This window comes from Pristiophorus japonicus, chromosome 4 (assembly GCF_044704955.1).
Source record: "Pristiophorus japonicus isolate sPriJap1 chromosome 4, sPriJap1.hap1, whole genome shotgun sequence".
In the NCBI taxonomy this organism is placed as follows: Eukaryota; Metazoa; Chordata; class Chondrichthyes; family Pristiophoridae; genus Pristiophorus; species Pristiophorus japonicus.
In genome coordinates, this window is record NC_091980.1 from 256,948,303 (window position 1) to 256,975,650 (window position 27,348).

The window sequence follows — 27,348 nt, forward strand, 5'->3', positions numbered from 1 at the left end:
AAATTAATATTATTTTCAAAACAATTAAAATGAAAGAAAGGGTCATATATTAGGTGCATTCCATTAGTTATTTTTTGCTCTCTCTTTAGTTCTCCAATGCTATACATTATAAGTCAGCCAGGAAGGTGAACTGGTGACTTATTCCAGGCCTCTGCTAATGTTGCTCTGCAGCTTATAGAAAGAACTAACTTGTATTTCACAAGCTCAGGACATCCTAAAGCGCTTTTAAAGGAAATTAAAGGTAATGTAATATTATAAAATATATTTGAAAAAGGATGAGCAATAAATGCTGGCCTTGATAGCGACACCCATATCCCAAGAATGATTTTTTTTTTTTAAAAAGGTGGTCAGCGTGATGTGAGCTGGGTCACCTTTCAGTTTTATTTCCATTTATAAAGAGCCACAACTCCACTCAATGCCATTTTCAACAGCAATGCTAAAGTTTGGACTTTACCAGATGAGGAAAAATAAAATCTAAGCAGGAACCCAATTTCAGAGCATGCTATATCACAGTACATCAACCTGTTCTGCTTGGTTTATATAATATGGTGCATATTTTAAAAAACAGCTCAATTTCTTAAATGGTATCATAAGCACAGAATCACAATGGCCTGGATTTTGCGGTGGTAATGGCGGCGAAACCGTCAGCGTCCGCTGTCATTAGCCCTCTGAAACTGACCAGAACATCAGGATTTAGCACAACAACAACAACTTGTATTTATATAGTGTCTTTAATGTAGTGAAACGTCCCAAGGTGCTTGACAGGAGTATTAGGAGACAAAAACATTTGACACCAAGCCACATAAGGAGAAATTAGGGTAGGTGACCAAAAGCTTGGTCAAAGAGGTAGGTGTAAGGAGCGTCTTGAAGAAGCAAAGAGAGGTAGAGAGGTGGAGAGGCGGAGAGGTTTAGGGAGGGAATTCCAGAGCTTAGGGTCTAAGCAACAGAAGGCAGGGTCATCAATGGTTGAGCAATGAAAATCAGGGATGCTCAAGATGGAAGAATTAGAGGAGGGCAGACATATTGGAGGTTGTGGGGCTGGTGGAGATTACAGAGATTGGGAGGGGCGATTGGAGGGATTTGAAAACAAGGATGAGAATTTTGAAATTGAGGCATTGCTTATCCGGGTGCCAATGTAGGTCAGCAAGCACAGGGGTGATGGGTGAGTGGGACTTGGTGCGAGTTAGGACACGGGCAGCCGAGTTTTGGATCACCTCGAGTTTACATAGGGTAGAATGTGGGAGGCCAGCCAGGAGTGCGCTGGAATAGTCAAGTCTAGAGGGAACAAAGGCATGGATGAGGGCTTCAGCAGTGGAAGAGCTGAGGCAAGGGTGGAGACGGGCGATATTACAAGAGGTGGAAATAGGCGGTCTTCGTTATGCTGTGGATATGTGGACGAAAGCTCATTTCAGGATCAAATATGACACCAAGGTTGCGAACAGTGTGGTTCAGCCTCAGACAGAACTTGGGGGAGAAGGATGGAGTCAGTGGCTAGGGAACAGAGTATGTGGCGGAGACCGAAAACAATGGCTTTTGTCTTCCCAATATCTAATTGGAGAAAATTTCTGCTCATCCTGAACTGGATGCCAGACAAGTAGTCTGACAATTTAAACACTGAGGAGGGGTCGAGAGAAGAGGTAGTGAGGTGGAGCTGGATGTCATCAGCGTACATGTGGAAATTGACACTGTGTTTTCGGATGTCGCCAAGGGGCAACATGTAGATGAGAAATAGGAGCAGGCCAAGAATAGATCCTTGGGGGACACCAGAGGTAACAATGCGGGGTGGGAAGAGAAGCCGTTGCAGGTGATTCTCTGGCTATGATTGATAGATAAGAATGGAACCAGGCGACCAGGAATCCAGCTGGAAGACGGTGGAGAGGCATTGGAGATGGATACAGTGGTCAACCGTGTCAAAGGCTACAGACAAGTCAAGAAGGACGAGGAGGGATAGTTTACCTTTGTCACAGTCACAAAGGATGTCATTTGTGACTTTGATGAAAGCCACTTCGGTACTGTGGCAAGGGCGGAAACCGGATTGGAGGGATTCAAACATGGAGTTACGGGAAAGATGGGCACATCACATGAGACGAGGCCGACAACACGTACAAGGATTTTGGAGAGGAAAGGGAGGCTGGAGATGGGACAGATGTTTGCAAGGACGGAGGGGTCAAGGGTTGTTTTTTGAGGAGGGGATGATGACGGCAGATTTGAGGCGAGTGGGACAGTACCTGAGGAGAGAGAACCATGAACAATGTCAGCTAACATGGAAGCCAGAAAAGGAAGTTAGGTGGTCAGCAGTTTGGTGGGAATAGGGTCAAGGGAGCAGGAAGTGGGTCTCATGGACAAGATTAGGAAAAGGGGAGGTGCAACGAGACCTGGATGTCATGGTACATCAGTCATTGAAGGTTGGCATGCAGGTACAGCAGGCGGTTAAGAAAGCAAATGGCATGTTGGCCTTCATAGCTAAATGATTTTGAGTACAGGGGCAGGGATGTGTTACTACAGTTGTACAGGGCCTTGGTGAGGCCACACCTGGAGTATTGTGTACAGGTTTGGTCTCCTAACTTGAGGAAGGACATTCTTGCTATTGAGGGAGTGCAGCGAAGGTTCACCAGACTGATTCCCGGGATGGCTGGACTGACATATCAAGAAAGACTGGATCAACTGGGCTTGTATTCACTGGAGTTCAGAAGAATGAGAGGGGATCTCATAGAAACGTTTAAAATTCTGACGGGTTTAGATAGGTTGGATGCAGGAAGAATGTTCCCAATGTTGGGGAAGTCCAGAACCAGGGGTCACAGTCCAAGGATAAGGGGTAAGTCATTTAGGACCGAGATGAGGAGAAACTTCTTCACCCAGAGAGTGGTGAATCTGTGGAATTCTCTACCACAGAAAGTTGTTGAGGCCAATTCACTAAATATATTCAAAAAGGAGTTAGATGTAGTCCTTACTACTAGGGGGATCAAGGGTTATGGCGAGAAAGCAGGAATGGGGTATTGAAGTTGCATGTTCAGCCATGAACTCATTGAATGGCGTGCAGGCTCGAAGGGCCAAATGGCCTACTCCTGCACCTATTTTCTATGTTTCTATGAGCTCGGAGAAGTCAAGAGGGGAGATCGGAGAGAAACTGGAGAAAGATGTGAGGTCAGGGCTGGGGCAGGGGGGATCCTTAGAGGAAGTTTGGCCTAGTGGGCTAGGGGAAGGAAGGGAAGAGGCAGTGGAATGGATGTTCTCAATCTTAGAGACAAAGAACGTCATGAACTGCTCACACTTATTGTCGGAGGTGAGGGTGGAGACTGGGGAGAGGGGACAGGGGTTTAAGGTCAGCCAGAATAATCAGCAGCAATGCATTCCCTTACTCCATGGAATCTGGTCCGGGTCAGTATTACAAGCTGCTGCAGGAGACAAACAAATATGCACGGTTTGCTGTTGCATGTCACCAGCTGATCTGGAATGAGACAGGACCAGCTGTGTAAACAGTGATCTGGAACAATTCCAAGCATATAAGCAAATAAAATAAAAAGTTATCATACTATCTTAGAGGAATGACAGAAAATTCTTATTTTTAAAAATATTTGTAAGACACACTGCTTCTTTAACATGTACTATCCTTTGTTAACAAATACATCAAGCAAATCATTAAACAGAAATATGATTGCAACAATAGTTTTATAATCTGATCTTCTATTTAAAGGAAAAAAAGTTAATATATATTTTAGAAATTTATAGTAAAAGACTCCTACTTTTCTGTCTTATTGCCGTACATACTAATTTGATCATCCAACTTATCTTACTAAAATGGAAGGTTTCTTAAAAATTGCGACCTCTCTGGGTGCGTACGATCTGTCAACATTTCATTGGCAGAGCGCCGCATCCCTGCAGGAAGGAAATCCGCGGAGCAGATATTGGGCTATTTGCCCAACGAATGTCCTTCAAACTCTTACGCCTGGTAAAAGCAGGCGTACAGCTTACTTTTACCAGCGTAAGAATTTTAAAACATAGAAAAATTTAATTTAATCAATATTTTTTATATTAAAAACCCTGTCCATTAAGGTAAGTTTTTTCTTAACCCTATTGAAACAAATTTTTTAAAAAGTTCCAAAACATTTAATTACATTCAATTTCAATTAATTTTAAGTACGTGAGATTTTTTTTTTTATTTAGTGTGCTTTGTTTCTTGTTTTTGGGGGGTATTCTCATTGATAGTAATGGGAGCTCGTACAAACGGCATTCCCATTTTTATCAATGTGAATACTCGATGTTCATTGGTGATCCATGCCCACATACGTACCTGGAAGACATATTCCCTTACGCTGGACTGCGAAACGAAGTCTTTGACTGCAATACTATGTTCCTGCATCATCGCACCATCCCTCTTCTCAATCTTCCTTGCTGCAATGCTCCACCTCACCCTCAGCAAGCTCCTCGCTGGAGTGGAGCTAAATTATAGAACAAATGGGAATCTGTTCAACCTCTGCCGCCTCCAGGTCAGATGCAAGGTCGTCCCATCCTCCGTCATTGAACTACATTACGCAGACAACGCTTGCACCTGCGTACATGCGGAGGTCGACTCCAAGCCATTGTCAACACCTTCACCGAGGCGTATGAGAGCATTGGCCTTACACTAAACATCCGTAAGACAAAGGTTATCTACCAACCTGACCTTGCCACACAGCACTGCCCCCCTCGTTATCAAAATCCACAATGAGGCCTTGGACAACGTGGACCATTTTCCATACCTTGGGAGCCTACCGTAAACAAGCGCAGACATCGATGATGAGGTCCAACACCGCCTTCAGTGTGCAAGTGCAGCCTTCGGTCGTATGAGGAAGAAAATGTTTGAAGACCAGGACCTCAAACCCGGCACCAAGCTTATGGTCTACAGGGCAATAGTGATACCCTCCTATGTGGCTCAGAGATGTGGACTAAGTACAGCAGACACCTCAAAATGCTGGAGAAATGCCACCAGCGTTGCCTCCGTAAGATCCTGCAAATCCATTGTTCTTGCTCAGGCCAACATTCCCAGCATCAAAGCATTGACCATGCTCAATCATCTCCGTTGGGCAGGCCACATCATCTGCATACCCGACACGAGACTCCCAAAGCAAGCGCTCAACTCGGAGCTTCAACACGGCAAGCGAGCCCCAGGTGGGCAGAGGAAATGCTTCAAGGACACCCTCAAAGCCTCCCTAAAAAGTGCAACATCCCCACCGACACCTGGGAGTCCCTGGCCCAAGACCGCTTAAAGTGGAGGAAGAGCATCCGGGAAGGCGCTGAGCACCTCGAGTCTCATCGCCGAGAGCAAGCTGAGCCAAGCGTAGACAGCGGAAGGAGCATGTGGCAACCCAGGTTCCCCACTCACTTGTTCCTTCAACCACCGTCTGCCCCACCTGTGACAGAGACTGTGGGTCCCGCATTGGACACTTCAGTCACCTTAGAACTCATTTTTAGTGTGGAAGCAAGTCATTCACGACTCCAAGGGACTGCCTAAGAAGATGTTCCTCCGGGACTACCAGGTATTTTTGTTAAAAAAATTCCGGTCAGAGGCGTTCGCCCGAAGGAAGCCTCCAACCGCAATTTTCCCCCCACAATACTTTTTGTCACATCTCGGTGGTGTTTGGAGGCTTTCCAGAGTGCAAATAATTAGTAGATTTGGCATAAAGGTAGGGCATGAAAGGGAGGAAAGTAATGCTCCATGTATTCATATAAAAAAAATTAAAAAGTATTTTTAAGAAAAGGAAGAGGTAAATAAAAGCATGAAATAATAATTAATGGCACAACAACAACAACTTGTATTTATATAGTGCCTTTAATGTAGTAAAACATTCCAAGGCGCTTCACAGGAGTGTTATAAGGCTAAAATTTGACACCGAGCCACATAAGAAGAAATTACGGCAGATGCTTGGTCAAAGAGGTAGGTTTTAAGGAGTGTCTTCAAGGACAAAAGAGAGGTAGAGAGGCGAAGAGGTTTAGGGAGAGAGTTCCAGAGCTTAGGGCCTAGCCAGCTGAAGGCAGATGGTTGAGCGATTATAATCAGGGATGTTCAAAAGGGCAGAATTTGAGGAGCGCAGATATCTCGGGGGTTTGTGGGGCTGGTGGAGATTACAGAGGGGCGAGGCCATGGAAAGATTTGTAAACAAGGATGAGTATTTTGAAATCGAGACGTTGCTTAATAAGGAGCCAATGTAGGGCAGTGAGCACAGGGGCGATGGGTAAACGGGACTTGGTGCGAGTTAGGATACTGGCAGCCGAGTTTTGGATGATCTCAAGTTTATGAGGCTCCTTATAGAGTTATGAATATTTCACATTTCTTAGATCCTCTTTGTAAAAGTGAAGGAAGGTTTTGTAACAATTTAAAATGTTAGCCAATTTACACTTACTGATACTAGTTTCTATACTTAATTAATCCAGACATTTTACCTTTGGTGCTTTGTTTGATTTTAGCAATCGGACAGTGTCCCCTTGCACAGCCACTTTCTCATACAATTCCATGGGGGTTGTAGATGAAGACATTTCACGGTTATGAGGAGTTGACATCTTCTTTAAAACGGACCACTTGTTTTAATATTTGGACCTGTGAATAAGCCAGATATAGTTATCAATGCTGCAGGATGCTCATACTCACAGCTCGGGCCCCTCACTCACTCCCTCCCCAGGCCACTCATTCACAGCCTGATCCCGAGACCCTCACTCACTCCCCCGGCCCCGGACCCTCACTCACAGCCTGATCCCGGACCCGAGCCCTTCACTCACACTCACTCACTCCAGCGGCCCCTCACTCACTCACTCCCTCGGCCCCTCACTCACCCCCTGGGCCCTCACTCACCCCCCCCCACCCCCGGGCCCTCACTCACTCCCTCGGCCCCTCACTCACTGTCTGATCCCGGCCCCTCAGCCCCCGGCCCCTCACTCACTCCCTGAACCTGGCCCCTCACTCACTCCCCCGGCCCCTCACTCACTCCCTGAACCTGGCCCCCTCACTCACTCCCCCGACCCCTCACTCACTCCCTGAACCTGGCCCCTCACTCACTCCCCCGGCCCCTCACTCACAGCCTGATCCCGGCCCCTCACTCACTTCCCCGGCCCCTCACTCACAGCCTGATCCCGGCCCCTCACTCACTCCCCCGGCCCCTCACTCACTCCCTGAACCTGGCCCCTCACTCACTCCCCCGGCCCCTCACTCACTCCCTGAACCTGGCCCCTCACTCACTCCCCCGGCCCCTCACTCACTCCCTGAACCTGGCCCCTCACTCACTCCCTGAACCTGGCCCCTCACTCACTCCCCCGGCCCCTCACTCACTCCCCCGGCACCTCACTCACAGCCTGATCCCGGCCCCTCACTCACTCCCCCGGCCCCTCACTCACAGCCTGATCCCGGCCCCTCTCTCACTCCCCCGGCCCCTCACTCACAGCCTGATCCCGGCCCCTCTCTCACTCGCCCGGCCCCTCACTCACAGCCTGAACCTGGCCCCTCTCTCACTCCCCCGGCCCCTCACTCACAGCCTGATCCCGGCCCCTCTCTCACTCCCCCGGCCCCTCACACAGCCTGAACCTGGCCCCTCACTCACTCCCCCGGCCCCTCACTCACAGCCTGATCCCGGCCCCTCACTCACTCCCCCGGCCCCTCACACAGCCTGATCCCGGCCCCTCACTCACTCCCCCGGCCCCTCACTCACAGCCTGATCCCGGCCCTTCTCTCACTCCCCCGGCCCCTCACTCACAGCCTGATCCCGGCCCCTCTCTCACTCCCCCGGCCCCTCACTCACAGCCTGAACCTGGCCCCTCTCTCACTCCCCCGGCCCCTCACTCACAGCCTGATCCCGGCCCCTCTCTCACTCCCCTGGCCCCTCACACAGCCTGAACCTGGCCCCTCACTCACTCCCCCGGCCCCTCACTCACAGCCTGATCCCGGCCCCTCACTCACTCCCCCGGCCCCTCACACAGCCTGATCCCGGCCCCTCACTCACTCCCCCGGCCCCTCACTCACAGCCTGATCCCGGCCCCTCTCTCACTCCCCCGGCCCCTCGCACAGCCTGAACCTGGCCCCTCTCTCACTCCCCCGGCCCCTCACACAGCCTGATCCCGGCCCCTCACGAACGGTCCCCGATTGCATCAGAAATTCCGTGACCTGCTCGGAATCGGACTCGTTGCAGGCGGGCGTTCGCAGCACTTCCGATCGCCGCCTGTCCAATCCTCAGATTTAGCGAAACGTTTCGCCTCTTCCCTCAGCTACGGACCGGACACATCAGCGCTCAGATCCCGGAGCCGGTCGCACTTACATCCAATTGTGCTCCGGAACTAACTGAAAAGCGGGTTGTTGCGGAGGGATGGGAGCTGAGCGGGACCCGGAAGTCGGGGGGACGGGAGCCGGGAGCCGGAAGCTGGTGGGTTGACAGTTTGAGCTTGACATTAACTGAAATGACCAATGCTTCTCCTCGTATGAGGGGGTATTGGATGTCTTTTTATCCATAGTTTACAAAGTTTTAAAACGGCTTACTCAAAAAAACTGGCCAGTTCCGTTTAAAAAATGTGCAGGTGTCGGGCAGCCCGTGTGAGTGGGTCACACCGTGCCAGTACAAGCAATGTTCATATTCTGACCGTCTAATCCAATAATGTAACTCACTGCTGTGTAGGTGCGACATGTACATCCTCGTGAGTCTGGTGGGCAGACTAGTCGAGTTTTTGTTTGTTTATGGCCCAACAGCATAATGTATTGTTATGAAGACACCACTCTTCATTTCTTAAAACAAACCTCCATATCGAATATTATATTGTAGAAAAGTTGTGCCTTTCGGCTCCCTGAAAGAGCTGTCTGCTTAGTCCCAGTTCCCTCTCGTTTTTTGCCAAATTTTCAGTTCTCTAATAAAAGCTTTACCTGCCTCTGCTTAAAACGTGTAACATCTAACTTTTTCCAGTTCTGATGAAAGGTCAACAATTCGAAACTGCAGATGCTACCTGACCTGGGTATTTCCAGCATTTTTTGTTATTATAAAAACTATTGTGGGTTCACTTACCACCATTGTTTCTGGTAGAGCATTCCGAGTCAAACAGCCCTTTAGGTTTTTTTTTAATACCTAATTTCCCCTTTTTTTAACCTCTAGATGTGATTATTCCAACGCACTCCTAGCTGACTTCCCACATTCATCCAAAACTTGGCAGCCCGTGTCCTAACTTGCACTACATCCCGCTCACCCATCACCTCTGTGCTCATTGACCTACATAAGCTGTCGGTTAAGCAACACTTCGATTTCAAAATTCTCATCCTTGTTTACAAATCTCTCCATGGCCTCGCCCCTCCCCATCTCTGTAATCTCCTTTGGCCTCACAACTATTTTAAACTAACTTTCAATTAAGTGTCCCCACTTTTTTTTTTGAGGGCACCAAAAACCACAAATTAACAATTGAAAACTAAATGGAACCTTTTTCAAATCAAATCAAATTAAAATTCTGTTCCTTCAACCCCCACCCCCCAGAAATATCTGTGCTCCTCTAATTCTGCCCTCTTGAGCACCCCTGATTATAACTGCTCAATCATTGGTGGCCATGCCTTCAGCTGCCTCCCTAAACCACTGCCTCTCTACCTCCCTTTCCTCCTTTAAGATGCTTCTTAAAACTTAACTCTTTGACCAAACGTTTGGTCATCTGCCATCGTTTCTTCTTGTGCGGCTTGGTGTCAAATATATTTTGTCTTGTAATGCTCTCGTGAAGTGCCTTGGAATGCTTTACTATGTTAAAGGCGCTATATAAATGCATGTTTTTTTTATTAATGATCTTCAATTTACTCCCACTAGCTACCAGTGAAAATAGTTTTGCCCTATTTACCTTTTCAAATCCCCTTGTAATTTTGAACAACTCTATTAGATTTCCTCTTACCCATTTTTGTTCCAATGAAAAGTGCCCGAGTTTCACCTCATAACTAAAGCCTCTCATAACTGGTATAACATTGAACTTCTTTTGCCCTGTCTTCATTGCCTTGACATCCTTTCCTAAAGCAAGGTGCCCAAAACGGGGCACAATCTAACTGTCGTCTAACCAATGATTCATGTCGGTTTTATATCTAGCATTACTTCTTTACTTTAAAAAAAAATGTTTATCTGCACCCCTAAGTATCTCTTCTCTACTTTTAAAGATATTGCATGTCTTTTCCTATTTGTCTCAAAGCATATCATCTCATTTCTGTGCATTAAATTTCACTTGACAGGCATCCATCTGCCCAATCTACAAACCTCACTATGTACTCTTGAAGTCACATATATTCCCTTTCACAGATATACATAGTCCCTATTTTTGTGCCATCTGCAAATGTTGATATTGTGCCTCATACCCCAATTCAGTTCATTTTTATAGACTTGCCAATCTATGGCATTGCATAGGACGTCAAGACTAACTAATTTTCAGGTGACATGGAGTTGGAGGTTGAGGATAATTGAGCATACAAATGTAATTTGGAATTCGATCACTATTGGGGGAGGGTGTAATTACAGTATGACAATTTTAAATAGTTTCCATTACAAATTTGGTTGCAGGAATTTACAAAGGTTAAAAGTTGGTAGTAAGTATGCGCAGATTTAAGATTTTTGAATATTAATGCACTTCCTATCAGTGAATATAATTTCTCTTGTCTTTGTGTTGTGGTTTCCCTATCTTTCTCGTCTGCCATTTTCTTAACTTTTTTTGCTTCACTCTGTCCTCTTTTTCTTTTCTTTTGGGTGGGAGGTGGTGGGTGATGTGTTGTAATATTTATAGATATAAATATGTAAAGTTTATAGAACACAAACGCTGTAATGAGTGCACTGTTATCTTTCTTTCACAAACAGGCAACACAAGTCTCTTTTTTTTAAATAAAAATTTAATATAAACTACCATAAAGCTGTTGAAATTTTGTCTTTTTCAAAATTATTTGGAAAGCCTCTTGTGTGACATTTTATCAGAAGTCTTTTGGTGTGTACTCTTGTTGCCTCAAAAAAGTTATATGAAATTTTTCAGACACAATTTCTCTTTTACAAATCCATGTTGCTTGTCCTTTATTAAAATCGTGCATCTAGGTAAGTATCAATTTTAACCTGTATTCTGGCCTCTAGAAGCTTACTCACCCATGGTATTAGACTTGCAGGTCTACAGTTATATGGTTTATCCCTTTTTGCCTTTTTGAATATATTTAAATGGGTTTCCAATATTTTTCTTAATATATTCTCTCTCGTGGCAGTACATATGTAGACTTGCAATTTAGATTTTTCTTTTGTGTGTAGTGCTTAGAAAGCATGGGACTTGCAAGTGTTCCTATATAACCTTGTTCTTCTATATGATCCCATAACATCTCCACAGTTGAGCACTGTTACAGCAGGGATATCTGATTTACTTACTACAGTTGCTTGAACTGCAGATACCGCCTGGCCTCTAATGAACTTGTGTTTTTATTAGAAAGGAGGGGAAGAATCCATATTTTAGAGGTGTAAGCTAACCATTTGGAGTATAAATACTTAATGAAGCCACAATAGTAATTGTTTAATTTTAAAATAAACAGAAGTAGAGATTTGCATCATAACTTTAATTCTTTCAATTAATAAAAATGGTGTAATTACAGGAGGCTCCATCAGGTTCACAGCCAGAAGCGTACGCATCCTATCCATTGCAGAGTGCAACATGAATTCTCTGGTTGCCTATGAATCGTCAGATTCAGAGACGGATAATGACAAAAACGGAGAAGTCAATTATCTTCAGAGAGATGATTTTGTTCACTCTAAATTTCAAGTTCAATCTATATTTCCAACTACAACAGGACTGGAATCTTCTAGATGTGGTTTAGAGGTAAAACGTGCAGCTACTGGAGGTAGCAATATGGAATGCAAATGGAAAAATACACTGAAACATGCACAGAGATTTAGTGTAACTCCCAGATCTCAACAAATGACTTTCAATGATGAGACATATTTTCAGTTTCCTAAAAATGACTATGAAAATGCATTGGATCTGGTGCATAAATCTGACAGAACTTCTGCAAAGATGATCCCCTCAGTTCAGAAAAGATTATTTCAAGACTCGGTGGCTTCTACTCAAAATATGAAACCTTACATACCCAAAAGACTGAGGCAGAAGAAAGTAGTAAGTTATGAAAATGAAGAGTTCAAAGACAGCACCGAAGTTTTGCACTCCGAGATAAACCATACTGCACCAGAAGAACAGCAGTTAAACCTGCTGAGCAGAGTTTCAGACTTCATTAAGCCCTATTTGGAAAACCAATACAAAACTTCAAACATCGCAAAGCGCTTGGTGTTTCAGATGTCTCAGCACAAGGGACCAGTAACTACAATACAGTGGTGTCCTATGCAGCAACACAGTCACTTACTGCTCTCTGCCTCCATGGATAAGTCCATAAAGGTAGAGTAACATTAGATGTCAAGTAGACAATAGATGCTGGGTATCGGTTTGTACTAAAAGGCGATGCAATTTATTAAAATCCTTATTGGCCAATTGCAACCTAATATAATTGGAAATATAGCTTTTCATAAATCTTCCATTCATAATTTATTTTTTCCCTCTTCAAATGCCTTTACGACTGGAATGTGATACAACACATTTTATTGCTTTTGGACTAATCTTGCAAGTAGCTTTGTTCTTTTTGAAATTCCAAAGCAACCGCTATTGGGAGCATGTCAAATGCGCTGTTATTATGTTGCTTTACACAAATCTATTAATTACATAGAAACATAGAAAATAGGTGCAGCAGTAGGCCCTTCGGCCCTTCGAGCCTGCACTGCCATTCAATGAGTTCATGGCTGAACATGCAACTTCAGTACCCCATTCCTGCTTTCTCGCCATATGCCTTGATCCCCCTAGTAGTAAGGACTACATCTAACTCCTTTTTGAATATATTTAGTGAATTGGCCTCAACAACTTTCTGTGGTAGAGAATTCCACAGGTTCACCACTCTCTGGGTGAAAACGTTTCTCCTCATCTCGGTTCTAAATGGCTTACACCTTATCCTTAGACTGTGACCCCTGGTTCTGGACTTCCCCAACATTGGGAACATTCTTCCTGCATCTAACCTGTCTAAACCCATCAGAATTTTAAACGTTTCTATGAGATCCCCTCTCATTCTTCTGAACTCCAGTGAATACAAGCCCAGTTGATCCAGTCTTTCTTGATAGGTCAGTCCCGCCATCTCGGGAATCAGTCTGGTGAACCTTCGCTGTACTCCCTCAATAGCAAGAATGTCCTTCCTCAAATTAGGAGACCAAAACTGTACACAATACTCCAAGTGTGGCCTCACCAAGGCCCTGTACAACTGTAGTAACACCTCCCTGTCCCTGTACTCAAATCCCCTCGCTATGAGGGCCAACATGCCATTTGCTTTCTTAACCTCCTGCTGTACCTGCATGCCAACCTTCAATGACTGATGTACCATGACACCCAGGTCTCGTTGCACCTCCCCTTTTCCTAATCTGTCACCATTCAGATAATAGTCTGTCTCTCTGTTTTTACCACCAAAGTGGATAACCTCACATTTATCCACATTATACTTCATCTGCCATGCATTTGCCCACTCACCTAACCTATCCAAGTCACTCTACAGCCTCATAGCATCCTCCTCGCAGCTCATACTGCCACCCAACTTAGTGTCAACCGCAAATTTGGAGATGCTACATTTAATCCCCTCGTCTAAATCATTAATGTACAATGTAAACAGCTGGGGCCACAGCACAGAACCTTGCGGTACCCCACTAGTCACTGCCTGCCATTCTGAAAAGTACCCATTTACTCCTACTCTTTGCTTCCTGTCTGCCAACCAGTTCTCAATCCACGTCAGCACACTACCCCCAATCCCATGTGCTTTAACTTTGCACATTAATCTCTTGTGTGGGACCTTGTCCGAAAGCCTTCTAAAATCCAAATACACCACATCAACTGGTTCTCCCTTGTCCACTCTACTGGAAACATCCTCAAAAAATTCCAGAAGATTTGTCAAGCATGATTTCCCTTTAACAAATCCATGCTGACTTGGACCTATCATGTCACCTCTTTCCAAATGTGCTGCTATGACATCCTTAATAATTGATTCCATCATTTTACCCACTACCGATGTCAGGCTGACCGGTTTATAATTCCCTGTTTTTTCTCTCCCTCCTTTTTTTAAAAAGTGGGGTTACATTGGCTACCCTCCACTCCATAGGAACTGATCCAGCATCTATGGAATGTTGGAAAATGACTGTCAATGCATCCGCTATTTCCAAGGCCACCTCCTTAAGTACTCTGGGATGCAGACCATCAGGCCCTGGGGATTTATCGACCTTCAATCCCATCAATTTCCCCAACACAATTTCCCGACTAATAAGGATTTCCCTCAGTTCCTCCTCCTTACTAGACCCTCTGATCCCTTTTATATCCGGAAGGTTGTTTGTATCCTCCTTAGTGAATACCGAACCAAAGTACTTGTTCAATTGGTCTGCCATTTCTTTGTTCCCTGTTATGACTTGCCCTGATTCTGACTGCCGGGGTCCTACGTTTGTCTTTACTAACTTTTTTCTCTTTACATATCTGTAGAAGCTTTTGCAGTCCATTTTAATGTTCCCTGGAAGCTTCCTCTCGTACTCTATTTTCCCTGCCCTAATCAAACTCTTTGTCCTCCTGCTGATTTCTAAATTTCTCCCAGTCCCCGGGTTCGCTGCTATTTCTGGCCAATTTGTATGCCACTTCCTTAGCTTGAATACTATCCCTGATTTCCCTTGATAGCCACAGTTGAGCCACCTTCCCTTTTTTATTTTTACGCCAGACAGGGATGTACAATTGTTGTAGTTCATCCATGCGGTCTCTAAATGTCTGCCATTGCCCATCCACTGTCAACCCCTTAAGTATCATTCGCCAATCTATCCTAGCCAATTCACGCCTCATACCTTCAAAGTTACCCTTCTTTAAGTTCTGGACCATGGTCTCTGAATTAACTGTTTCATTCTCCATCCTAATGTAGAATTCCACCATATTATGGTCACTTTTCCCCAAGGGGCCTCGCACAACGAGATTGCTAATTAATCCTCTCTCATTACACAACACCCAGTCTAAGATGGCCTCCCCCCTAGTTGGTTCCTCGACATATTGGTCTAGAAAACCATCCCTTATGCACTCCAAGAAATCCTCCTCCACCGTATTGTTTCCAGTTTGGTTAGCCCAATCTATATGCATATTAAAGTCACCCTTGATAACTGCTGCACCTTTATTGCATGCACCCCTAATTTCTTGTTTGATGCCCTCCCCAACATCACTACTACTGTTTGGAGGTCTGTACACAACTCCCACTAGCGTTTTCTGCCCTTTGGTATTCCGTAGCTCCACCCATACCGATTCCACATCATCCAAGCTAATGTCTTTCCTTACAATTGCATTAATTTCCTCTTTAACCAGCAACGCCACCCCGCCTCCTTTTCCTTTCTGTCTATCCTTCCTAAATGTTGAATACCCTTGGATGTTGAGTTCCCAGCCTTGGTCACCCTGGAGCCATGTCTCCGTGATGCCAACCACATAGTATCCGTTAACTGCTATCTGCACAGTTAATTCGTCCACCTTATTCTGAATACTCCTCGCATTGAGGCACAGAGCCTTCAGGCTTGCCTTTTTAACACACTTTGACCCTTTAGAATTTTGCTGTAAAGTGGCCCTTTTTGTTTTTTGCCTTGGGTTTCTCTGTCCTCCACTTTTACTCATCTCCTATCTGTCTTTTGCTTCTGTGTCCATTTTGTTTCCCTCTGTCTCCCTGTATTGGTTCCCGTCTCCCTGCATCGGTTCCCATCCCCCTGCCATATTAGTTTAACTCCTCCCCAACAGCACTAGCAAACACTCCTCCTAGCACATTGGTTCCGGTCCTGCCTAGGTGCAGACCGTCCGGTTTGTACTGGTCCCACCTCCCCCAGAACCGGTTCCAATGCCCCAGGAATTTGAATCCCTCCCTGCTGCACCACTGCTCAAGCCGCGTAGTCATCTGAGCTATCCTGTGATTCCTACTCTGACTAGCACGTGGCACTGGTAGCAATCCTGAGATTACTACTTTTGAGGTCCTACTTTTTAATTTAGCTCCTAGCTCCTTAAATTCGTCTCATAGGACCTCATTCCATTTTTTACCTATATCGTTGGTACTTATATGCACCACGGCAACTGGCTGTTCACCCTCCCTTTTCAGAATGTCCTGCACCCGCTCCGAGACATCCTTGACCCTTGCACCAGGGAGGCAACATACCATCCTGGAGTCTCGGTTGCGGCCGCAGAAACGCCTATCTATTCCCCTTACAATTGAATCCCCTATCACTATCGCGCTCCCACTCTTTTTCCTGCCGTCCTGTGCAGCAGAGCCAGCCATGGTGCCATAAACTTGGCTGCTGCTGCTCCCCCCTGATGAGTCATCCCCCTCAACAGTACTCAAAGCAGTGTATCTGTTTTGCAGAGGGATGACTGCAGGGGATCCCTGCACTACCTTCCTTGCACTGCTCTTCCTGTTGGTTTTCCATTCCCTATCTGGCTGTGGACCCTTTACCTGCGGTAAGACCAACTCACTAAACGTGCTATTCACGTCATTCTCAGCATCGTGGATGCTCCAGAGTGAATCCACCTTCAGCTCCAATTCCGCAACGCGGTCTGTCAGGAGCTGGAGGCAGATACACTTCCTGCACACGTAGTCGTCAGGGACACTGGAAGCGTCTCTGATTTCCCACATAGTACAGGAGGAGCATAACACGTACATCACTGAAATAAAGCCCTCCCCCCTCACAATAATTGAAAGTGTTTTTCCAGAATACAAACAATTTAGGAGGTGGGGTATCACTGACTCTGAATCATGATCTATGATTCTATAGAAAAAATCCATCTCTGACTCTAATTACAGAGATCTAGTAATATAAAGAACTGTCAACCATGTGTGTATGGCTAAGTACAGATTTTTAACTGCTGCATATTAATCTCTAGTCCTAATTTGGTCTGTATAATTATAAAGGGGAACAAATACATCAAATCGCTACGTTAATTTGCCTCATCAATTAAATAAAATTGAGTTTGGATTGTTTTCAAGTTAAGGCTATTCTGGGGCATATTTTAAAATCCAGAAAAAAAATAAAAATTTTGCCTATTCACTATATTGAGTGATAGCTATACCGTGGCTTTTTGTCCTTTAATGGAAGAATAACCTAATCAATACCTAACAGATGAGCACTAGCAGAGGAGATAGCTGAAAGGAGGTATATTCAAAGGATAATGAAACTGATTGATGCAATGTATGATCTGATAAGAACATAAGAAATAGGAACAGGAACAAGCCACACGGCCCCTCGAGCCTGCTCCGCCATTCAATAAGATCATGGCTGATCTGATCATGGACCCTGCTCCACTTCCCCGCCCACTCCCCATAACCCCTTATCCCCTTATCGTTTAAGAAACTGCCTATTTCTGTCTTAAATTTGTTCAATGTCCCAGCTTCCACAGCTCTCTGAGGCAGCGAATTCCACAGATTTACAACCCTCTGAGAGAAGAAATTTCTCCTCATCTCTGTTTTAAATGGGCAGCCCCTCATTCTAAGATCATGCCTTCTAGTTCTAGTCTCCCCCATCAGTGGAAACATCCTCTCTGCATCCACCTTGTCAAGCCCCCTCATAATCTTATATGTTTCGATAAGGTCACCTCTCATTCTTCTGAATTCCAATGAGTAGAGGCTCAACCTCCTCAACCTTTCCTCATAAGTCAACCCCCTCATCCCCGGAATCAACCTAGTGAACCTTCTCTGAACGGCCTCCAAAGCAAGTATATCCTTTCCTAAATATGGAAACCAAAACTGCACGCAGTGACCTCACCAATACCTTGTATAGCTGTAGCAAGACTTCCCTGCTTTTGTACTCCATCCTCTTTGCAATAAAGGCTAAGATACCATTGGCCTTCCTGATCACTTGCTGTACCTGCATACTATCCTTTTGTGTTTCATGCACAAGTACCCCCAGGTCCCGCTGTACTGCGGCACTTTGCAATCTTTCTCCATTGAAATAATAACTTGCTCTTTGATTTTTTTCTGCCAAAGTGCATGATCTCACACTTTCCAACATTATACTCCATCTGCCAAATTTTTGCCCACTCACTTAGCCTGTCTATGTCCTTTGGCAGATTTTTTTGTCGTCCTCACACATTGCTTTTCCTCCCATCTTTGTATCATCAGCAAACTTGGCTACATTACACTCAGTCCCTTCTTCCAAGTCGTTAATATAGATTGTAAATAGTTGGGGTCCCAGCACTGATCCCTGCGACACCCCACTAGTTACTGGTTGCCAACCAGAGAATGAACCATTTATCCCGACTCTCTGTTTTCTGTTAGTTAGCCAATCCTCTATCCATGCTAATATATTATCCCCAACCCCGTGAACTTTTATCTTGTACAGTAACCTTTTATGTGGCACATTGTCAAATGTCTTCTGGAAGTCCAAATGCACCACATCCACTGGCTCCCCTTTATCCACTCTGTTCGTTACATCCTCAAAGAACTCCAGCAAATTTGTCAAACATGACTTCCCCTTCATAAATCCATGCTGACTCTGCCTGACTGCATTATGCTTTTCCAAATGTCCTGCTACTGCTTCTTTAATAATGGACTCCAACATTTTCCCAACCACAGATGTTAGGCTAACTGGTCTATAGTTTCCTGCTTTTTGTCTGCCTCCTCATTGCCATTACAGAGACGTGGTTGCACTTTCAGTGATATTTGCCATTTCGTAAGGATAGGCAGAAAGGAAAAGGAGATAGGATTGCTCTGTTAATAAGGGATGCGATCAGTGCAGTAGTGAGAAATGATATTGGTTCAGAAGATCAAGATGTAGAATCAGTTTGGATGGAGATAAAAAATAATAAGGGAAAGAAGCCATTGGTGGGAGTAGTCTACAGGCCACCAAACAGTAGCCACACTGTAGGACGGAGTATAAATCAAGAAATAATGGAGGCTTGTCAGAAAGGTACAGCAATAATCATTGTATCGAAGGCAAATGGAATGTTGGCCTTTATTGTAAGGGGGATGGAGTATAAAAGCAGGGAAGTCCTGCTCCAACTGTATAGGGTATTGGTAAGACCACACCTGGAGTCCTGCGTACAGTTTTGGTCTACTTATTTGAGGAAGGATATACAGGTTATATCTCTCCAGTCCGACACCCTCGGGACCTGACCTGTGCCGGAACAGAGAATTTGCTGAACCACGGGAGGTCACGCCTAGCCTTGGCCTACCGGTACCTGAAGACAGTGCCCGGGCTCCTGAACGCCTCCGGCTGCGAAACTAGGACCTCGCTCTCTCCATGCTGGTTTGCTGTTCTTTTTTTTAAGGTCGTGTCGACCCACTGCCGCGGCCCCCCCCCGCCCCCCCCGGACCCCGCTGCCGTCCCTGGCCGCCTCTGGTCCTGGATCCGCCGCCCCCGACCCGGCCGCCACTGCCCCAAACCCGGACCCCTTACCGTCGCCACCCTGCCACACCCCCCTCCGCCGCCACACCTGTATCCTCCGCCGCACTGTCGCTGCTCATACTCCAGGCACAGGACTGATGCCGAACCACGGGTGGTGCCAGATCAGAGGGTCCCGGACTGGAGAGGTACAACCTGTACTTGCATTGGAGGCAGTTCAGAGGTTCTTGAGGTTGATTCCTGAGATGAAGGGGTGTCATATGAAGAAAGGTTGGGCCTGTACTCATTAAAGTTTAGAAAAATGAGAGGTGATCTTATTGAAACATAAGATTCTGAGGGGGCTTGACAAAATAGAAGCAGGGAGGATGTTTCCCCTCCTGAGGGAATCTAGAACTCAGGAGGCATAGTTTCAGAATAAGGGGTTGCCCATTTAAGACAGAAATGAGGGGGAATTTCTTCTCTCTGAGGGATGTGAATCTTTGGAATTCTATACCCCAGGGAGCTGTGAAGGCTCGGTCTTTGAATATATTTAATGTGAAGATAGACAGATTTTTGAAGGATAACGGAGTCAAGGGTTATGGGGAGCGGGCGGGGAAGTGGAGTTGAGGCCAGGATCAGATCAGCCATGATCTTATTGAATGGCGGAACAGACTCGAGGGGCCAAATAGCCTACTCCTGTTTCTATTTCTTATGTTCCTATGTTCTAAGACTACATACAATTATATAAAATTACAACACAGAAACAGGCCATTCGGCATAACCTGTCCATGCCGGTGTTTATGCTCCACTCGAGCCTCCTCCCATCCTTCCTCATCGAACTCTGCAGCTTAACCCCCTATTCCCTTCTCCCTCATGCTTATCTAGCTTCCCTTTAAATGCATCTATACTATTTGCCTCAACCACTCCCTGCGATAGCGAGTTCCACATTCGCACCACTCTGTGGGTAAAGAAATTTCTTCTGAATTCTCTATTTGATTTCTTGGTGACTATCATATATTGATGGACTCCAGCTTTGCCCTTCTCCACGAATGGAAACACTCTCTCTGTCTACTCTATCAAAACCTTTCATAATTTTAAAGACCTCTATTAGGTCACCCCTCAGCCTTTTTTCAAGATCTGAATGTTTTTAATGTGGTGTAGCTAATATAAACCGGACATCTTTGCAATTGTGGGATGCAAGTGATGGCATATGTCCTGTGGTGTGCCTTTGGAGCCTTAATTTTAAATTGTGATACAGGATCGTTCACAAATACGTTGTGTATGCGTACTCCAATGTATGTGGGAGTTGGTATCCTGTGGTATATTACTGTATCTTTTATATTTATATTCAGATATCTTTGGGTCATTTTCTCTTTATGATTAATGCTGGGAATGGGGAAAAGTCAGTACGTTCATAATTCTAATTTAAAACTGTTGAACCAATTCTATATTATCTGCAACTTCCTACCATCAAAATCTTACTTCAAAATTGAGATCATTACATAAAAATGAAACCCAAAGTGCTTGCCAGTGGTACCTCATGTTTATTAAACTTACTTTATGTTATTATATAACATATTAATATTTAATTGGCTGAGAATCACTTTAGGACATCCTAAGGTTATGAAAGGCGTTAAACAAATACAAGTTTTTTCTTTCTCACACCAGGTAGCATCTTGTCTGTGTCCTCTCCATTGCTGCAACATCCTTCCTATATAGTGTGGCGTCCGTAACTGCACACACTACTCTCAACTGCAGTCTTACTTAAGGTTTATATAGATTCACCATTATATCTCGACTTTTATATTCTATACCTCTTTCCATAAAACCCAGTATTCCATTCTCAATTTTATGGCTTTATCCATTTGAAGCTCTGCTTTTAATGTCTTGTGAACCTGAACCCTAACTCCCTCTGTCCTTCCATATCACCCAGCATTTCCCCAGTTAAAATATTTTTAAAATCAAAATGTACCCTCACATTTACTGACATTAAATTCAATCTGCCGCATTTTTGCCTATTCTACCATCTTATAAGTACATTCCTACAGCTTCCTTTGTTCCTCAGAATTATATACTGTGCTTGTAAGTTTAATATAGTCTGCAAATTTGGACACCATTCCCTCTAGTCCTATATCCACAGTATCGATTAACACAGTGAACAGAAATTGTCCTCGAACAAAACCCTGTGGGACATCACTACCCACTTCCAACCTGTCAGAGAAACTGTCTTTTACTCCTGTTCTCTGTTTCCTCCCTTCCAACCAGTTCTTAATCCAAGTTTCTGCTGTTCTAAGTACCCCTTATAACTATTATAAATCAGAATGTAGAATTCAAAATGATCCACTGCTGTTGAATGCTGTTTGGAAAAGTTCTGCTGATTAAGTACCCCTTAATCTTCTCCAATAGTTTCCTGTGCAGTACATTGTCGAGGGCTATCTGCACGACATGCATTGCATTTCCCCCATCCACCATGTTGGTCACCATTTAGAGCTTGCCATTGAGAACCATTTACTCTTAATTCACTGGGGGAAATGGAAATGTCCTCTTCAGAATCAATTGCCAGGGAACACTGACTGCTACAAAGTTGGCACAATTTAGTGTTTGGAGCTGTTTTTTCCTACTAGATTTCCCCCGCCATCCTCCTCTCTTAACGCTGGGGTGTAAAACTATGAGCACCAGTCACCCTCTGGTAACTCTTCCAACTGGTCATTCTTCATGTGCGATGCTAGTGTTAGCATGATATTTAATTCTCGGGGATCAGAACTCAGTTCAGTTTTGACCTCACCCACTGTCCATGCATGTGCACATCTTGTAGGAATCACTGGATAGTGATCAGCAAGAACCATGGCTAATCATCTTCACCTCTAGCTCAGGGGCACTGGGGTCAATTGTTTTGCCACCATTTGTTGCCCTGGATGGGATTAGATAAGTCAGCAAAGACTGTGGATTGAATCTGCGATCTTTCTGGTCAATATGGTTCATCTATTCACTTAACCGCATATTGGTTAATTGAGAACAAGATACAATGAGGATACAATTGATAGGTTAAGCAACGCCTTGATTTTAAAATTCTCATCCTTGTTTTCAAATCCCTCCATGGCCTCGCCTCTCCCTATCTCTGTAACCTCCTCCAGCCCTCTGCACTCCTCCAATTATGGCCTTTTGAACATCCCCAATTTTAATTGCTCCACTATTGGCGGCCATGCCTTCAGCTGCCAAGGCCCGAAGCTCTAGAAATCCCTCCCTAAACCTCTCACCTCTCTACCTCTCCTCCGTTAAGACACTCCTTGAAACCTACCTCTTTGACCAAGCTTTTGATCTGCCCTAATATCTCCTCATGTGGTTCGGTGTCGAATTTTGTTTTATAACGCTCCTGTGAAGTGCTTTAGGACATTTTACTATGTTAAAGGCGCTATATAAAATACAAGTTGTTGTGTTGACGCTGTATATTAGTTTTCGTCAATTGTTAACCTACTATATTTTATGGATCATGGGCCGCCCCGACCTGTGCGAGAACACCACTGCAGGCGCCGGGCCCTGGAACATCATCGGCCGCCCCGACCTGTGCGAGAACACCGCCGCAGGTCGGGGTTATAAATAGAGCTGGAGCACCGGGCCCTGGAATATCGTGGCAAAGGTGCGGTGAATGAGGGTGCGGGGCCCAGAGGAGCAGAGGGCCCAGGGGCAGCACGGCCCTGCCCGCACTGCGATATGTGTGCGCACCAGGTCCGTGCAGCAGAGCAGGTCTCCAGTTGTTCTGGTTAATGCTTGCCACTGGATAAAGGCCTAGCTCTGTCATCACACATTAAAAAAAAATCCATGCACAGCCATCTTCCACTCCCTCAACTGAAGTTCAGGACTGGAACATCAGGTCCTTCATTGAAATATCTGTGAACTCTCGTGGAAGCAAGTCATCCTCGTTCGAGGGACCACCTATGATATTTTATGGAGAAACTCCTTTAAAATTATACATATTGAATTGCTTGTGTTGAGAGGAAACCCTGTTAGATGTATAAAGAGGTAAATGCATTGAGACTTCCATATCGTACACTTTTCTGTTAACATATAACGTTGTAATGCTATGTCGACGTTTCCAATTCACATTTATTTTGTCACCTGGCTTGCAGTAGTTGCAGTCTCTGGCCACTAGATGGCTCTGTGGCACTAATTTGTAAATAATATCCACGATCTCTGTCACCAAATTGTATAAAAAAAGCTTACATTTGTAACCTGACTCTGCAATGCCATGGGCAATTTACTACTTTACCTCTTTAAATGTTAGGACTAATTTCACTATTTTAGCTTTCATGTCATGTTTCTTGTTGGATGTTACCCTGTTTCTGGCTGGATTTAGCTTTCATTGGTTGCTTAGGAATCTGAGTTCTGGGGCAGAGGTGCTGTAATCTGCTGGTCTTACCGACAGTATTCATTTTTCAGTACTTGGTGTTCCTTCGTGCAAGGGTCAGTTCAGAAACAAAGACTTTTTATATTATGCTGGTTTATGATACAAATATTGGCCGTATGCTTGATAGTGAGGATATTGTTAATGGTTCTCTCTCCTCGGGTACTGTCCCCCTCTTCCTTAAATCTGCCATCATCACCCCTCTCCTCAAAAAAAACAATCCTCGACCCGTCCATCCTTGCAAACTACTGCCTTATCTTCAACTTCCTTTTCCTCTCCAAAGTCCTTGAACATGTTGTCGCCTCCCAAATCCGTGCCCATCTTTCTCGCAATTCCATTGAATCCCTCCAATCCAGTTTCCACACCTGCCGCAGTACCGAAACAGCTCTCATCAAAGTCACAAATGACATCCTTTGTGACTATAACAAAGGCACACTATCCCTCCTCGTCCTTCTTGACTTGCCTGCAGCCTTTGACACGGTTGACCACGCCATCCTTTTCCAACACCTCTCCAGCTGGGTGGAACTGCCTGGTTCCATTCTTATCTATCTAATTGTAGCCAGAGGATCACCTGCAATGGCTTCTCTTCCTCTCCCCACATCGTTACCTCTGGTGTCCCCCAAGGATCTATCCTCGGCCCCCTCCTATTTCTCATCTACATGTTACCCCTTGACGTCATCATCCAAAAACACAGCGTCAGTTTCCACATGTACGCTGATGACACCCAGCTTTATCTCACTACCTCCACGGTCTCTAAATTGTCAGACTGCTTGTCCAACATCCAGTTCTGGATAGCAGAAATTTCTCCAGTTGCATATTGGGAAGACAGAAGCCATTGTTTTCGGTCCTCACTACAAACTCCGTTCCCTACCCTTGACTCCATCCCTCTCCCCAACTTCTGTCTGAGGTTGAACCAGACTGTTCGCAACCTTGGTGTCATATTTGACCTCAAAACGCGCTTTCGACCACATATCCACAACATAACTAAGACCGTCTATTTCCTCGCCCATCTCCGCCCTTTCCTCAGCTCATCCACTGCTGAAGTCCACATCCATGCTGTTGATACCTTTAGACTTGACTATTCCAACACACTCCTGGCTGGCGTCCCACATTCTACCCTATGTAAACGAGAGGTGATTCAAAACTCGGCTGCCCATGTCCTAATTTGCACCAAGTCCCGCTCACCCATCACCCCAGCGCTCGCTGACCTACATTGGTTTCCGGTTAAGCAACACCTCGATTTCAAAATTCTCGTCCTTATTTTCAAATCCCTCCATGGCCTCGCCCCTCCCCATCTCTGTAATCTCCTCCAGCCCCACAACTCCCTCCCCCACCCACCAAGATGTCTGCGTTCCTCTAATTCTTTCTACCCCCTTGAGCATCCCTGATTATAATCGCTCAGCTATTGGTGACCTTGCCTTCTGTTGTCTAGGCCCCAAGCTCTGGAACTCCTTGCCTAAACCTCTCCACCTCTCTGCCTCTCTTTCCTCCTTCAAGACGCTCCTTAAAACCTACCTCTTTGACCAAGCTTTTGGTCACCTGCGCTAATTTCTAACTATGCGGCTCGGTGTCAATTTTTTTAAATTTCGTAACACACCTGTGAAGCACCTTGGGATGTTTCACTACGTTAAAGGTGCTATATAAATTCAAGTTGTTGTTGAAAGCTGTAGACTCAAGGAGGATATCAATGAACTGGTCAGGTGAGCAGAAAAGTGGCAAATGGAATTCAATCCGGAGAAGTGTGACGTAATGCATTTGGGGAGTACTAACAAGGCAAGGGAATACACAATAAATGGAAGGATACTGAAAAGTGTAGAGGAACAGAGGGACCTTGGAGTCCATGTCCACAGATCCTTGAAGGTAGCAGGACAGGGTAGATAAAGTGGTTAAGAAGGCATACTATATAAAACACTAATTAGACTACAGCTCGAGCTCTTTGTACAGTTCTGGTCACCACATTACAGGAAAGATGTGATTGCACTAGAGAGGGTACAGGGAGCTTTACGAGGGTGTTGCCAGGACTGGAGAATTTTTGTTATGAGGAAAAATTGGATAGGCTGGGGTTGTTTTCTTTGGAACAAAGGATGCTGAGGGCAGACCTTATTGAAGTGTATAAACTTAGGAGGAATCTAGATAGAGTGGATAGGAAGGGCCTAGTTCCCTTAGCAGAGAGGTCAATAACCAGGGGGCATAGATTTAAAGTAGTTGGTAGAAGGATTAGAGGGACGTTGTCAACTGTTTTCACCCAGAGGGTGGTGGGGACTCTGGAACTCACTGCCTGAAAGGGTTAAAAGGCAGAAACCCTCATTGTATTTAAAAGGTACTTGGATATGCACTTGAAGTGCCATTACCTACAGGGCTACGGACCAAGAGCTGGAAAGTGGGATTAGACTAGATAGCTCTTGCTTGGCTGGCACAGACACAATGGGCTGAATGGCCTCCTTTTGTGTCGTAAATTTCTAATTTCTATGTTTCTATGTGAATCTTGGCATATTTTCTACAGGGTAAATGCGGGTTAGTTATTTCAGAGGCAACCTAATAAAATCTATGCTAGCTAAGAGTTGTGTCAGATGATCTAGTACAGGTTTGCAGTGGAGATCTTACAGCTGTTTGGAACCACTGTTGACCGATATCACTATATCCCTCAATGAGAATGCACAAATCCTCCCAGCCTTTAGTTTCCCAATATAAATGCTGCTGTTCTTTTCAGCCAGTATTGAAAAAGGTAATCTTAAGGTTCTACTTTTCTTGTTGCATTCTGACCTGACAATGGCAGCAAATTACAATAAACTGCTAATACCACCCTTGCTATATAAATGTAGTAAAACAGCAAGGAAAACCGGCAAATGCTGGAAATCTGAAATAGAAACAAGATAGTGGAAATACACAGTAGGTCAATCGGCATCTGTGGAGAGAAAAGACAGATTATGACATTTCGGATGTTTACCCTTCATCAGACTAAATAAATGTGCTTGTGCTGTCTACTGAACATTGCATGCTAGCACTTCATGGATGTGTAAGGTGCTATACAAATGCAAGTTCTTTCTTTCTGGCAATCCGTCTTTGTCGGATATATGTGGGGATAAGAAATATTTGAGTTTTTGCGGGTGCATAGATATTGATAGTGGCCATCTACATTATTTTAGGAGTTAAATATCTCCAAATTTTATAGAGGATTCTATTTTAACATGTATTTGATGTAAAGATCATGCAGCAATATTATTAATACAATATTTAGTTATTTGCATAACAATTTTTTATTTGTACATTCCTGCCTAACCCATCCATCATAGGCAGTCCCTCAGAATCAAGGAAGACTTGCTTCCACTCCTGAGGTGAGTTCTTTGGTGGCTGAACAGTCCATTCTGATGGGTACAGACTCTGTCACAGGTGGGACAGATAGTCATTGAGGGAAGGGGTAGGTGGGACTGGTTTGCCACACGCTCTTTCCGCTGCCTGCACTTGATTTCTTTATGCTCTCGGCGCTGAGACTCGAGGTGCTCAGCGCCCTCCCGGATGCATAGGGCAGTCTTTGGCCAGGGACTGTCGGGTGTCAGTGGGGAT

At 44.9% G+C, this 27,348-nt stretch overlaps 2 protein-coding genes across 4 annotated transcripts in view; one reads left to right on the forward strand and one right to left on the reverse strand.

The window, feature by feature from the left end:
- Positions 1 to 8,331, reverse strand: part of LOC139263375 (tryptophan--tRNA ligase, cytoplasmic-like) — a 28,241-nt gene extending 19,910 nt beyond the window's left edge. Inside the window, exons 1-2 of the mRNA XM_070879377.1 lie at positions 8,129 to 8,331; positions 6,421 to 6,574 (exon numbers count right to left, since the gene is read on the reverse strand). Of these exons, the coding sequence (XP_070735478.1) occupies positions 6,421 to 6,537 (117 nt within the window). The 5' untranslated portion in view covers positions 6,538 to 6,574; positions 8,129 to 8,331. The remainder of the gene's footprint in view (positions 1 to 6,420; positions 6,575 to 8,128) is intronic.
- Positions 8,332 to 8,352: 21 nt separating this feature from the next.
- The window catches only part of wdr25 (WD repeat domain 25), a 148,517-nt gene continuing 129,521 nt past the window's right edge, over positions 8,353 to 27,348 (forward strand). For 2 of the 3 annotated variants that reach the window (XM_070879375.1, XM_070879374.1), the window contains exons 1-2: positions 8,898 to 8,964; positions 11,585 to 12,378. In XM_070879375.1, the coding sequence (XP_070735476.1) occupies positions 8,949 to 8,964; positions 11,585 to 12,378 (810 nt within the window). In that variant the 5' untranslated portion in view covers positions 8,898 to 8,948. Of the gene's footprint in view, positions 8,385 to 8,897; positions 8,965 to 11,584; positions 12,379 to 27,348 lie in introns of those variants that run through there. The other variant, XM_070879376.1, reaches the window with a different exon arrangement.